General features: G+C 33.7%; 3 protein-coding genes across 3 annotated transcripts; all 3 read right to left on the bottom strand.

The window, feature by feature from the left end:
• Positions 1-453: 453 nt before the first annotated feature.
• Positions 454-7,754, bottom strand: LOC111888667 (dynamin-like protein ARC5). The gene is made up of 17 exons (XM_023884798.2): positions 7,347-7,754; positions 6,771-6,935; positions 6,535-6,657; positions 6,217-6,438; positions 5,667-5,800; positions 5,493-5,585; positions 5,341-5,404; positions 5,169-5,217; positions 4,973-5,055; positions 2,189-2,407; positions 2,057-2,119; positions 1,817-1,917; positions 1,681-1,738; positions 1,534-1,588; positions 1,285-1,457; positions 776-940; positions 454-672 (listed from the first exon to the last, which is right to left on the bottom strand). Exons 1-17 carry the CDS (start codon positions 7,680-7,682, stop codon positions 610-612), a joined length of 2,166 nt encoding a protein of 721 aa, XP_023740566.1. The 5' UTR covers positions 7,683-7,754; the 3' UTR covers positions 454-609.
• Positions 7,755-8,818: 1,064 nt separating this feature from the next.
• LOC111888668 (cytochrome b-c1 complex subunit 6-1, mitochondrial) lies at positions 8,819-10,453 on the bottom strand. Its single transcript, XM_023884799.3, has 5 exons — positions 10,356-10,453; positions 10,136-10,197; positions 9,464-9,548; positions 9,123-9,212; positions 8,819-9,020 (listed from the first exon to the last, which is right to left on the bottom strand). Coding segments are annotated over exons 2-5 (210 nt in total). The 5' UTR covers positions 10,138-10,197; positions 10,356-10,453; the 3' UTR covers positions 8,819-8,987.
• A 2,221-nt stretch (positions 10,454-12,674) lies between these two features.
• On the bottom strand, positions 12,675-14,652 carry LOC111888665 (cytochrome b-c1 complex subunit 6-1, mitochondrial). The gene is made up of 5 exons (XM_023884795.3): positions 14,530-14,652; positions 14,348-14,406; positions 13,651-13,735; positions 13,236-13,325; positions 12,675-12,909 (listed from the first exon to the last, which is right to left on the bottom strand). Coding segments are annotated over exons 2-5 (210 nt in total). The 5' UTR covers positions 14,350-14,406; positions 14,530-14,652; the 3' UTR covers positions 12,675-12,876.
• Positions 14,653-15,354: the final 702 nt, after the last annotated feature.

Raw genomic sequence — 15,354 nt, 5'->3', positions numbered from 1 at the left:
TGTACAGTTTATGGTTTGTAGGTTTGGGCTGAAAATGGACAAAAATTCAACCTCGAATTCTTCTTTGTTTTTGTTTTCTAAAATTTTTACACTTATGTTGGTACTTTAGAGCTTGTTTCTATCCATAAATTTTATAAATAGATATAAAAGTATAAAAGTTGTAATTTCATAATGTTGAAAATCCTTTAAAATAATTTCTTTTTTAAAAAAAAATCTGGACCGGTTTGACCTGGGCCCGGTCTGTGTGCATCTCGACCAGAATAACATTATTTCAATTTTCGATCTATAAATTTTACTGATGAGTAATCTTGAAATTATAAACCTTTGATTTCATTCCATAAATTTTCATCAGAATTACTAAATTTTTTGGTCTGTTCATTATCTTTAAACTAAAAGATATTGAAATTATAGACCTTCTAATTTAAAATCAACCAACCCATAATTATAAAAATATGTCTAAATGAAGCACTTACGTTTTAATTAAATTCAGGTTTCAAATAAATATTCAAGTACGCATCACATCCTTCTTGCATTTTATACACAAAATGCTACAATCAAAAGACAAGATGGGGGACATCCATTTTATTTTCAAGATTCATGAAAAACAAATCAATGTTGATGCAAACTAAGTTGCTCATGAATCTTTCGGAATTTATCTTTAAGCCTTTGTATCTGCATAGATTCCAACACCAAATAAATTAACTTAAAAAAACCAATGCATCATAAAATATAATCAAATCATATTGGAAAAATAAAAAAATATATCAATAAATACCCGTTTCATTTCGATTTCCGTTTCTCGTTTCCGTTGCCCCAATGAATGTCGCAAATTAGTAATGTCAAAAACATTATCAAGATCATCTTGGAATGCGGATTCTAAATCTTCTCGAAGGAGTGCAGGTAATTTGTCCACAACCGGCATTAAGAAAAAGCAATTGAACTGCAAAAGAATGTCAACTGGACTGAACAGAACTGAACTTGAAATGTTCTAGACAAGCTTTTTAGGGCTAATTTCAATGAAAAGACCGTTCCACTTTTTTTGAATGGGACAGAAAAGTAAAATTTTTGCTTTATTGATATCTGTGCAGTACAAGACTGTCATTTTCTGTCTTGTATTGTCAGAAGCTTTTTAAGGCTGATTTCAGAGAAGAGACTCTTCCACTTTTTTTGGGTGGGACAGAAAAGTACAATTTTTGCTTTATTGACATCTGTGCAATACAAGAACTCTTACGTTCTGTCTTGTCATACTCTGTCATGTGTTTAACACAGATGGAATATTTTTACCTTTAACTCGGCTGAAGCCAAGAAATATTCTCTGATACCATGAAATATTTGTTGTACTAAAGCATAAACAATACGTTCGGATGAAGGAGCAAGTCTCCTGTTCCAAAGTGTGCTGTCTAAAAGATCCGCCAATCTTGTTTCTGTTGATTGAACGCTTGTACTTGTGTCAGTGCCTGAGAGATATTACTTAATCTGGTAAGCTATATATATATATATATATATATATATATATATATATATAAGACTTACCGGGTTGTTCAGCTCCGCCAAAAGAATCCAAGAATTGGCGTAATCCGGCTCGATTCTGCAAAAAATATTAAAAAAAAATAAAAAGATGAAATTTTAGGAAAAAGAAAAGTGAAAAGTGGAAATGGAGTGGAAAAATCTTCATGTAACCTTATTGTGAAGGGACCAGGTGACATAACGGGTGGTGCTTATTAGATCTTCCATGCATCTGTAAAAAGTTGAAGAAATTTAAAAAGGCATATAAAGCAAATAAGATGAAGTAATAAATTTGAGGTGATTTTGTTACTTTTCATGGCATGATCTTTCGGTGGATTCAGCAAAGTTATAGAAAGCAGATGAAACACGTCTCAAGAAAACTTCATGGCCACTTAGGAATTCGCCTTCTTTCTGCTCCAACCATTTGAAGGGTAGTTAGGTCAAAAGACTTTTAGCCCCATTCAATGGGACAAGGACTTGTTCTTGATCTCTTGTTTGTGCAAAAGACGAAAATGCCCTTTTCTCATAGAAATATGAACAGAGCCCATACCTGAAGAAGATAAACGGAGATGGGAAGTAATCTCTTGAGAATGTGAAGAAGTCGACTGCCCAACTGTATCCAAAATGAGAATCTTAGTAAAAGATAGAGAAGTAATGAGGAGGAAAAGGGGATTTGTTGTACCTGATGAAGAAAAGGTTCAAAAGTATCACGAGCTTTTGCAACAGCGATGACACATGCAGTCCTGGAGTAATTTGTTCCATCATGAATATCTTCGACCCCACATGCATTCACAATTTCTTCACGTGTAATTGCAGGGCATTTTATCCCTCCAACAACAAACCTAAATTCAGCCATGGCACGATGATATTGTGCACCTCCATATAGACGCATACCTGCATTCTGAACATAATAGGACAAAACAACTTCACATGTCTACTCTCTACTTTGTCTGCTGTTTGTTGTCTCCTGTCTACTCTCTACTTTGTTTGTTGTTTGTTGTCTACTGTCTACTACTTATTGTCTACTGTCTACTGGTTCTACTGTCTACTATTTATTATCTACTGTCTACTGGTTCTACTGTCTACTATTTATTGTCTAGTGGTTCTACTGTCTACTACTTATTGTCTACTGTCTATTGGTTCTACTGTCTACTATTTATTATCTACTGTCTACTGGTTCTACTGTCTACTATTTATTGTCTAGTGGTTCTACTGTCTACTACTTATTGTCTACTGTCTACTACTTATTGTCTACTGTCTACTATTTATTATCTACTGTCTACTGGTTCTACTGTCTACTACTTATTGTCTACTGTCTACTACTTATTGTCTACTGTCTACTGGTTCTACTGTCTACTACTTATTGTCTACTGTCTACTACTTATTGTCTACTGTCTACTGGTTCTACTGTCTACTATTTATTATCTACTGTCTACTGGTTCTACTGTCTACTATTTATTGTCTAGTGGTTCTACTGTCTACTACTTATTGTCTACTGTCTACTGGTTCTACTGTCTACTATTTATTATCTACTGTCTACTGGTTCTACTGTCTACTATTTATTGTCTAGTGGTTCTACTGTCTACTACTTATTGTCTACTGTCTACTATTTATTATCTACTGTCTACTGGTTCTACTGTCTACTACTTATTGTCTACTGTCTACTACTTATTGTCTACTGTCTACTGGTTCTACTGTCTACTACTTATTGTCTACTGTCTACTACTTATTGTCTACTGTCTACTGGTTCTACTGTCTACTATTTATTATCTACTGTTTACTGGTTCTACTGTCTACTATTTATTGTCTAGTGGTTCTACTGTCTACTACTTATTGTCTACTGTCTACTACTTATTGTCTACTGTCTACTGGTTCTACTGTCTACTATTTATTATCTACTGTCTACTGGTTCTACTGTCTACTATTTATTGTCTAGTGGTTCTACTGTCTACTACTTATTGTCTACTGTCTATTGGTTCTACTGTCTACTATTTATTATCTACTGTCTACTGGTTCTACTGTCTACTATTTATTGTCTAGTGGTTCTACTGTCTACTACTTATTGTCTACTGTCTACTACTTATTGTCTACTGTCTACTATTTATTATCTACTGTCTACTGGTTCTACTGTCTACTACTTATTGTCTACTGTCTACTACTTATTGTCTACTGTCTACTGGTTCTACTGTCTACTACTTATTGTCTACTGTCTACTACTTATTGTCTACTGTCTACTGGTTCTACTGTCTACTATTTATTATCTACTGTCTACTGGTTCTACTGTCTACTATTTATTGTCTAGTGGTTCTACTGTCTACTACTTATTGTCTACTGTCTACTGGTTCTACTGTCTACTATTTATTATCTACTGTCTACTGGTTCTACTGTCTACTATTTATTGTCTAGTGGTTCTACTGTCTACTACTTATTGTCTACTGTCTACTATTTATTATCTACTGTCTACTGGTTCTACTGTCTACTACTTATTGTCTACTGTCTACTACTTATTGTCTACTGTCTACTGGTTCTACTGTCTACTACTTATTGTCTACTGTCTACTACTTATTGTCTACTGTCTACTGGTTCTACTGTCTACTATTTATTATCTACTGTTTACTGGTTCTACTGTCTACTATTTATTGTCTAGTGGTTCTACTGTCTACTACTTATTGTCTACTGTCTACTACTTATTGTCTACTGTCTACTGGTTCTACTGTCTACTATTTATTATTTACTGTCTACTGGTTCTACTGTCTACTATTTATTGTCTAGTGGTTCTACTGTCTACTATTTATTGTCTACTGTCTACTACTTATTGTCTACTGTCTACTATTTATTATCTACTGTCTACTGGTTCTACTGTCTACTACTTATTGTCTACTGTCTACTGGTTCTACTGTCTACTACTTATTGTCTACTGTCTACTGGTTCTACTGTCTACTACTTATTGTCTACTGTCTACTACTTATTGTCTACTGTCTACTGGTTCTACTGTCTACTATTTATTATCTACTGTCTACTGGTTCTACTGTCTACTATTTATTGTCTAGTGGTTCTACTGTCTACTACTTATTGTCTACTGTCTACTACTTATTGTCTACTGTCTACTGGTTCTACTATTTATTATCTACTGTCTAGTGGTTCTACTGTCTACTACTTATTGTCTACTGTCTACTACTTATTGTCTACTACTTATTGTCTACTGGTTCTACTATCTACTCTCTACTATTTATCGTCTACTGTCTACTCTGTCTACAATCTACAGACAATTGTCTGCTGTCTACGGGAACATAAATTGCAGTTTTTTTGTCAGAAACAAAAAAGATGGAACGACATGGGACAGGGACTCGGTGAGTGTTGATCTCTTGTATGTGGAAAAGACGTGAATGCCCTCCTCATCTTAATCATGGAAAATAGCCTACAATGCTAAAAAGTGATATGGAAATGCAGATTGTAAAAAGCTTACAGGTATTAGTTTGTGTGGGAACTGAGAGCCATCAATACCGATTAATGCCCCTCCATTAACCCTCTCATCTTGTAGTGTTTCCCCTACAAACAAAGCAAAGAAGTAGAATGTAAACTAAAAGTCAAAAATTAGTATTAAAAATGATTGTGGATTAAGGGGTAAAGAAGGAAAGTTTAGCAAGACCAAGATGATTTACCAAATTTATCTGGAGGTGCAACAACTGTCCCTTTCAATAGCAGTGATAACTACGAAACAGAAACGAGATTAAAATACCAAAAATTAGTTACCTAAAAATATATTTTTTTCATTGAAATATTGGTTACAACTTAAAACTTAAAAACAAGAAACACTAAAGAAAAATATGAAACCTTGGTAAGGAAAAGATCATGAAAAGATCTTCCTTTCTCCTTTAGTTTGACTTCATCTAAAGTGCTAGGAAAACACCAAAAACAAATTTTAGTAGATTTTTTCATTTACATAATTTCAAAAAAGAAAAAGGTGATAACTCATAGCTACAAACCTGAGTTCTTGATTTATGTCATTTAGCTTTCTTGTTGTACCACGATACTCTTTTTCAAGAAGAGGAATGATCATAGGAACATTATCCATATACCTTAAACAAAATAAAGCTCAAATTTTTAATTACAAAGAAAAAGTTGATTAATTTGACTTTAGACTATAATAAAGATTCTACCTTTTTTGCAGCAATTCTTCCAAGAATGACTTAAGGCTGCTCAATCCTATTCTGCTTCTTTCTTGCTTTGATAATGGCCTACTAAGCTTCTCCTCCAAAGATGCCACATCTTCCATCTCTCTTAGAGAAATAGCCTACAACAATTTATAGGTACATTATGAGGAGGGCATTTAAGTCTTTTGCATAGACAAGAGAACGAGAGCAAGTCCATGTAATTCAAACGAAATTGACTGATAAGATTATAAATTTTCAACTGAAATCTAATAACTTGTAAAGATCAAAACTAGCTCAACATGTTTGATAATGTTCACAATCGAAAAGATTCTTAACTAATCACATTTGTATTATAATTTATAGAAAATAAATTGTGCAGTTCTTAAATAAACAATCATTTTTATCCAGAAGGATAAAATGGTCATTTACTCATATTCAGATACTTCATTCGGTCAAAAAAAGAAACAGTCCCTTAGTCCATGCATGTCAAACACAGTATTACATGTCATGTTATGTCAAAAGGACCTAAATATATTAAATTATTAAAATATTATACCTGTTTAAACTCATCATTGGATCTATAAACCGATTCATGTCCAGATCCAACTCTTCCAGAAGGCACAGAAGTGAAAAAAGGTGAATCACCAAGCATGAAACCATCAAGAACAGATGATGGTGGTGAAAGGAAAACTTCAACATCTGAAGCACGTGCAAATTGAGGGATTTTTGTATCAAGCTTAGTTGACACAACCACAGTTCTTGAAAGTTCAGGATCAATCTGCAAAATGCAAAATCACTCATGAAACTATTTTAGTATCTTCAATGAAATGACGATAACATCCCTTATCCCTTTTATAAAATTTAAAACACATACTTGCATTACTACCCTCCTTGTAGTAGCATTGCTCCAGTCATTACAGTCTTCAAGGCATAGTACAATGAACTCCTTATGCTGCATTTTTGCCCTCACTAGTGACTCAACAGCACGAGATTGAGCCTGTAAATTAGGGTTTTTGAAACTTCATTGTCAACAACTCTATCTTTAATGGAAGTACTAAATTGGTAAATCTTGAAATTTTATAGTTTTATTATGAATAAAGTATAAACAACCTGTAAAGCTCGATTTTTTCGTCCAGGAGCAGGAGCAATGAGGCCAGGAGTGTCTATAATGGTGAGATTTGGGCAGTATTTGTATTCCACTCTAATGATTATCTCCTTTGAAGAAAATTGAACAGTTTCACGCTCCAATCTCATGTTTTCAGCTTCAATGTATTCCTATGTAATGTAAAGTAACAATTGGTTGCATTTTAGTCTGATTATAATCAGATAAATTGTGAAAATGGGACAAGTATTAACAAGGGAACTTGAATTCCATGGAGAGTTTGAATATTCAACCATGATTCATGTCTGGTAATTTGATTATAGCGATCAAAAAGGACATAAAAGATAGTGATCGCTTTGTCTGTTATTAGGTTATATACTTCTTTAGAAAAGGACAAATAAGAACTACGTCCTCCACATATTTCTTTATTGGTCCGTGATACATTTCTAACTCTAGTTGATAGATTAACATGGATCTTCCATTTTCAGAACTTCAATCAAACAAGCAATTATGCAAACACATTTTTTTACCATAAGAAAAATGAGAAAAGAAGGTGATAAGAAATGGGTTTAGTTAACATGTACCTGAATTTCTCGGAGTGATTTCTCTTGGGGAACACACGAATCAGAATCGGATATAAGGTGACAAAGAGGGGAGTCACATTCAGGGTTGAACCTCATGTGGAGAGTAATAGGACGACGGGTTTTAGTGCCACCGCCTACATGGTTGAATTGGAATCCCATTAGGGCTTCCACGAGGGCGCTCTTGCCATCTGTTTGATGTCCGACGACTAGCACCGCCGGAGCGTCGAACGGTGTCTGGAACTCTTGTGCTAGTCCGTGCAGCTCGTTGTAAGCCTCGTATAACCTGGACTGGCTTTCCCATTCGCCGCCGTTCTCCGCCTGCTTCGGCGTCGACATGTGAGAAGTAAGGTGTGAGTCGTACGTGGAGACTGTGTCTGTGTGTGTAGTGGTTTTTGACCTTTTTCGAATTAAAGAGTTTATTTAATTGGAGTGTGTGGCGTTCAAAATTAATTTTATCTTCGTTTTTTCTTTCCCTCGCTTTTCCGGTTTTCGCCCTTTGTCTTCTTCAATAAATTAGAAAAAAACAAATTAATATAAATTTAATTGATTTTTTTTAAAAAGTACTTTAGTATTTAAGAAGTTTAAATATTTATAAATGTGCCATTCATTTATTATTAACTTATAGAATAAATTTATATTTTGAAATTCCCGTAAAATAAGAACTTTGTCTAGTATCAATTGTCTATTGGAATTGTGATTACTTGCCAATATTCCTATATGTGTCCGAGATTAATTGTAAATTTTATTTATAAAAACCAATTGTGAGTTGGCCAATCACCGAGAAATTTAAAAGAACAAAAATTGTGGAGGTTTTTAAATATGTAAATGAGGTCAGATATTAACGAGTTAATACTTTTTTATAACATGACCTCATATCATATGAGTGAAGACAACGATTTAGGTGTTTTTATCTTTTTATTAATTCTTTTATCTCTCATATTTTCTAGTATTAGTAGTTCCAATTCCCTTCCCCTTCCAAAAAAATATATATTAAAAATAAAAATACAATAAACACGAGAATTGAACTTGATGGTTACTTTTGTGAAATTATATGTTAATGATTTTTATGATTCTAGGTTGAGATTTTATATTTGATATGTTAATGACTATATCTATTGCCATACTCAAATGACTATACACCAAACGACTACATAATTGGTATACGCATACTCATATTATGACATACACATTCAAATTAGGAAGTGGTCGTTGCTTAATAATCATCATGTCAATCAAGTGTCAAGTCAATTGAAAAAAATGTTGAAAGTTGTATAATAACGTGTGTAACAATGTGAATATGTATTTCACAATATTAGTAGGTGTGTAATAGTGTACAAATAGTATAGTTACTCTATCAATTATGTAGTCGTTCAATATAAAGTCGTATAATAGCTTTATTGACTTAATCCTAAGCTCATAAAACTTATTTAATTTTAGGTTTTTAGATGTTCTTTAAAGTTTTTGCAACACAATTTGGGTAAGAAAGAAAATGAAAATTAATTTTGCAAAGGTTCAAAGTTTATAAATAGAGTCCACAAAGGGGACTTCATTAAACCACCACTAAAAGCACAGATAAAACATAAACTCCATCAAATTCATGTTACACAACTTTTGATTTTTCAACAGTAGAAATCTCTTCCATTACTTGAGTTTATCAAATAACTTAGGTGCAACCTGTAATCCACATGAGTTTCAACATTAGATAATTAAAAAATCAAAAATCTTGACATGTAAAACAAATCAAGTAATGAAGAAGGGGCAAAATGGGAAACTTACACATTTGTCAACACATTGCCAATAATCAAAATACTGCCCTGTGCAATGCTTGTGCCCGCTTTCATCTGCCTCCACCCTTTTCACACATCCCTACAAAAATAACAGTTCAATGGCTAAATGTTGGGTGCAAAGTTATCCATGTATGACTTTGTAAATGTGTTGACTTTTGTAAAACCCATTTGCATGTGGTGCATTAGCCTTTTGATAAAATGATAAAAGTACGTTATGCTTTTCTGTACTTTTTAAAAAAAGTCAGAAAGTATAATTGTTTAATCATTACAAAAAGTGGATTTGAAATTTAAACCAATTTAATTTTGAGTTGAAAGGATATTAAAAAGAACCTGATATTCAAGCCAAGCTCTGACACATTTGGGCTTGCATGAATCTTCAAAGTACTTCTTTTGGTCAATTGGTTCTTCATCCGCCCTTGTAAAGAAGAAGAAAATTACACAAAAATGGAAAACTTTTTTTGTTGTTATATCTATTGGCAATTGTAATCATTACAAGAGTTTAGTCATGCTGATAATTGTCCCTTGTAATCAACTATGTGCTCAATGTCACAATCTATGCTCTTTGAGTACATATATGGCATACAAACACTCATAAACAACAAAGGGGAACTTTAGCCACTTCATGGGTTAAAAACTATATTGCATATCTTTTGGCATATTGGGTCCAATGAAGTCACAAATCTTAAGAAGAAAAAAGAGGGAGAACTCAAAGGATTTGATCAGATTGTGTTTCTCCAATTACAATATGTCAATCTCAATCATTACCCATACATATGAAATATGAATCATCACATTAACTAGCAAACATTTTGGATCCAAAACTCATGTTTGATCTAGGGATTTGAGTTTCTAAATCTAGCAAACACGGGATATTATAAAATTACGAATACGCAAACAAACAAGTGCCACTACTTCTAATGATAGCATCTCAGAGCAATAATACATGAATATTTCACTAGAAGAAACTTAAAATCACAATTAATTAAATCGGTGATTACTCACATAGGTTATTAAGGAATACGATTAAGCGAATACTTGTAAACAACCCGTTCTATCGAACAAACCTGCACAGAATCCAATTTCAGAATACGAATTCATAAATCCTGTTTGTTGAAAATCCGTATGAACAGATCGAAGAACGAAGAAACATAGATTTATTACGATCGATTTTGGGGAACACATTGACTTAAATGGAAAATTTGAGGACGAATGATGACTATACCGTATGAGGGTTTGAAGCCGCAGGGAAATGGAAGAGAGAAGACACACGAAACGCCTTTTACAATGTTGACTTGCCCGGCTGCCCCGATCCCAATTTATGTATATAAATCCAACTTACTAAAATATTTAATTAAATGGTTTTATATATATTTATATAACCATATATCAATTTTTATCACTAAAAGTTTATCAATTTGTACAAGTGTAAATTACTTTGTAACTCATTTTGTTATATATAATAATTGGCTAATTTCTAAAAGAGTATAGATTTTATTGTATTATATGAATTGAAAAAATAATACATTTGTTGCATGTATGTGTTATAGAAACAACAGAAAATAGAAAATAGAGACAGTTATCTAGAAGAGTTATTAATTTGATCTGTAAAAAGTAATTGTATCATTAGGCTAAACGGAATGCATCACAAAGCATTTATGCATGAAGGTGTGTCACATCATTTCACTTTCACAAACCTTATGAAATAATGTTCCACTAGTAAGTTGCTAGTGAATGGGAAGAAGAAGAGTGAGATAGGGGGAGAGGGAATGAGAGAGATTGCGACCAAGCATAGTCATAGCCACGGAAGCTCACACTTAAGTAATATAGGGGTAGTGTCGGCATACATTTTACGCGTGCCAAGTCAGGTAACACGTAAGGAGATACTCCATTACATATAGCCTTATTGAAATATTAACTAAACTTGAATGTCATGACCTTTAATTTTATTAAAAATATATATTAATAAAAATTAAAATGTTTGTAATAAAAACAAAATAAAAATCAAACTTAATTATAATTCATCTTTATGGTACAATACTAAATCAAAACTATATTTAGGTTGTTAGGTATCACTATCTCCGCACCAATTTTTGCTACATCATTTGCCATGTATTCTCCACGCTATTTCATTTTGGCTAGGAAATACTCACCACACCACTTTAATTTCCATTTTAAGTGTATATAAAAACAAATTAAATGAAGAAACATAGCCACGTGGGCTCTTCGGGATTGAGTTTTGGTCCTCCATTAAGCATTGCCTCTCGTTGTCATATCCACGGAAAGAAACATGGTTAAAAGGGGTAGTGTTCCGGTGGCCTCAACGACGTGGAGGGAGGCCACCTCAGCCTCCTCCACGACATTTAAATCTCATGCCCAGCAGCCTTCAGAGTCAATTACATGCTTGGTCCCATAGTCACAGTCAAAAGTATATCTAGAAATGTCATGAATCGTGGTTGAAAGTCACGATTGTGGCTAGGAGTGAAAAAGTGATTATCCACAACAGTGTGGCGGGTTCGCATTAACTATAAAGTTTTATGATGAGCAATATTTTTGAAAAGTTAGCACCCAATGGCATTCAAAGAAAAGTTCCAATTGAAGACCAATAAATTGTAATTGGTACCATGAAAGTCTTTCCACGAATTGTTGAAAATGATAGAAAAAACAAGTGTTACAAGTGCAATTTGTAATGTTTCATATGAAGAAAGGGATATATTTTATGATGACAACACAAACAAATGTGGTGAAAATGGAAGAAATTGATTGGTGGTGATGGTCATGGATTGGAAACTCCAGTTGCCAAAAAGGTACTTTCTCAAACTATCAACGGCTCTTCGATACGGCTCTTCGATAGAAAGAAACCAGAGCACTTATTATATCCATAAGACTAACCGGAGTGGTCATGCCAGAAAAGGTGTGGTCTCCGGCCACCGCAACATAACGCCCATGGTGCGTCAAGGTGGTCTTGAACCAGGAAAGAGAGAAATAGAGATAGGAAGAAGAGAAAGATAGAGAGGGGAGTTGTGTGGTTTAGTGGAACGACCACGATAACACCATTGACGCTCCTTCTGGGTGGTGTGTATTCTGGTGAGCCTAATGTGAAGAGAAATTGGTTGAAATCCAAAAAAGCAGACAAACTAGTTTTCATTTATTCCAATATTCGGCTCCAATCTTTATTTTCGAAACCAATTAAATTCGGACTACACAAAAAGCAGGACAAGAATCCATATTAGGAGGTTTGGGTGCAAGATGGGAAGATATGGCTTGAGAAAAATTAGATGAAAATGTCATCGACCATGATTATAGTATTTACTGTTATGATTATGGTTTTTTGAAGTATTTTGGAGTTGTTTTTTAAAATTATGTAGGGTGCATCACACCACATTATACGATACATCGGACTGGAGCGGTCCAGATTGAGTAACAAAGTCAAAAACCACATCCCAATAATCGACTTCTAGTAAAACAATTAAAATTCTCAAAACAACGAAACAAAATTGAAAAGCAAATGGTTAAACCTGTTAAAAAAATTTAGTCATCCAAATGAAACAATTGTCAAACTTAATTACTGTTCGGTAAAACCGAATCATATTGACAAATCAACCGGTCAATTTTATAATGCCAATCAAAGGATTTTGCCATGGAGATGCTACTTATTCAACTACAAATCCATGAAAATGAGAATTTACTTCTAACAAACCAAAAAGCAACATGGAATTTTTATGTCCCCGAAAAGACCTTTTTTTTCACTTGAGTTTGTCGAACAGCTTAGGTGAAACCTGCAACCAACAACCAAACCTGTCTCAGTAGTAGTCGCAGTATGGGAGTTTCAGTTCCAATACAGATTGGGCTTTTTTTATGGGCAATGGGCTTTTATGATAACCACTTAACAGGCAGCTGTCTGTGTATCTGATTTACATCTCACATGATTCTTAACTGCAGATTGGTGTTGATGTGGGCCACAACAGGGTCCCACAACCAACATGTAAGATGTCAAATCATAGCATCTCCATGTGATGTGATGGGACATCAGTTATGGATTCTCACCTCCTTACTGATAATAAAAAAATTATTTTATAAAAGTGGGAAAGTTAATGAAGCTTACAGCTCTATCGATACAATGCCAATAATCAAAGTATTGTCCAGTGCAATGTTTTTCTCCACTTTGATCTCCCTCTACCCTTTTCACACATGCCTGTAGATTTTAATGGATAAAATTAATAATCGTGTTATTAATAATTACATACATCGTGATTTTCCCTTTTTGATTCTTAATGTCTTCACTAGGGTTAATATTCATATAAATCCTTTGTGAAAAATATACTAAAACTGTAAAAATCATAAACCCTAGGTTGTGGAATCGGTTGTGACAATCACCTAAAACTCATAACTAATGGGATATCTTGACTTTTTTAACAAGTCAGCAATCTAATAAAAACAGCACAATTTGAAGTAATATACAGTTTTAGGATTATATTGATGTAGAATGGCATGTAAAGAAAGTATGAGTGATAAAGCACCTGATACTCAATGAGAGGTCTAACACACTTGGGCTTGGAAGAGTCTTCAAGGTACTTCTTTTGGTCAACTGGTTCCACATCACCCCTTTATAAAAAAAAAATAAATAAATAAATAAACCATTAGTGAACAGAATGATGATTTCATTTGATGAAGGATCAAAGATATTGCGAAGTATACAAGTAGAAATCTTTTATCCTTTGTAACTTGTTGATGCAAGATCCAGAAACTTAAGCTTTCAGACATTCAGAAGAGTGACAGGAATGCAATAGAATGTGACCTTAAACACATTTGATTGAAGTATTAAAAGTTCTATGCATCTTTTCATATGTAAAATCTGGAAATGAAATCTGGAGGTCATATATTCATTGCACAGCTTATTCAAAATAAATTAAATCAAGAACAGAAGGATGATAGGTAATATGTATGAAGAACTATCATTCATTTTGCCTCCTGGGGAAGATAGAATATGATTTTGCGTTTCTTTTGAACGAATTCCAATATCTGATGCATAAAGCCAATGATTCTGGAGCAGCTCCTTTACTACTGACTCCAGATCATGGCATGTGAACGAATTAACGCACGGATCCTTTGACATTTTTCTCTATGAGATAAAATTGATGAACACTTCGAAGATATCATGTTATGTTTGTGTATATGTGATTGTGTATGCAAGAAAAAACATCTAATGATACTTACATCTTCGGAGCAAATGCACTTTACGAACACTTCAAAACAACGTCGCTTGATGAAATGACCTGAAAATGCATCGATTATCAATACAACACTTTCATTTATGTGTCTGAAACCCTAATTTTCAATCAAACGACCAAATTACAAATTCTATGAATAACTTCGATAAGAGAAATCAATAACCGTACCTTGAAGAAAACGCAGGAAGAACGCCAAAGCAAAGGGGAGAAGTATTATATTCGTTGGGTGGAGGACCGATTCAATAGCGAGAACATTGGTGGCTCACTCGAGCTTTGACGCCCCGATAAACTGGGGAGAGACATAAATTATCCTCGTGTTATGAAATCAGCCAATTTGGTCCCTATAAAGAATTCTTTTACTCACACAGCTCTATGAATTAGTTTTATTATGATTTTTATCCCCGATCAATACAAAAAGACTAATTTACCCTTATTGATTTTGTCTAAAATAAATTATCATTATTCAATGCCTAAAAATATTTGTTAATTGAATTATATCCTTTGCCCCTTCTCTTATCGTTCATGCTAATGTACTAGATTTCATTCTCATTCTTTTCTTCTATCGTCAGATATCATACAATACCATCATCTTTCTAATGTCGCCACTATCACCAACTTAACAGGTTACGCTCGTCGGAGCCCCATCACTAACACAACCTGGAAAAACTCATCACCTTTTATTCATCGTCGAAAAAACTCATCAACGCCTCCGACCTCTTATGAAACGTTCTCAAGTAACCCTCCGTCCTCATCCTTTGTTACATACTCCCACATTTCCATCTTTCTCGTCTACCAAACATAATTGATTTATGATCTTCGTAATAATATACAAACATTCAAAAATGTGAGTATACTAGAATAAATCTATATCTGCAACTTCAAAATAACAAATCACATATTTGGGTTTTCTTGGCGAAAGTATATTGGAATATATCCAAAAACAATTGTTTGAATCTTATTTTAATCTACCAACAACAATGGGTGGTTAGTGGG

Source organism: Lactuca sativa, chromosome 7 (genome assembly GCF_002870075.4).
Source record: "Lactuca sativa cultivar Salinas chromosome 7, Lsat_Salinas_v11, whole genome shotgun sequence".
Taxonomy (NCBI): domain Eukaryota; kingdom Viridiplantae; phylum Streptophyta; class Magnoliopsida; order Asterales; family Asteraceae; genus Lactuca; species Lactuca sativa.
Note: the sequence above shows the minus strand (reverse complement) of the source record. Positions and strands in the feature narration are given on the sequence as shown.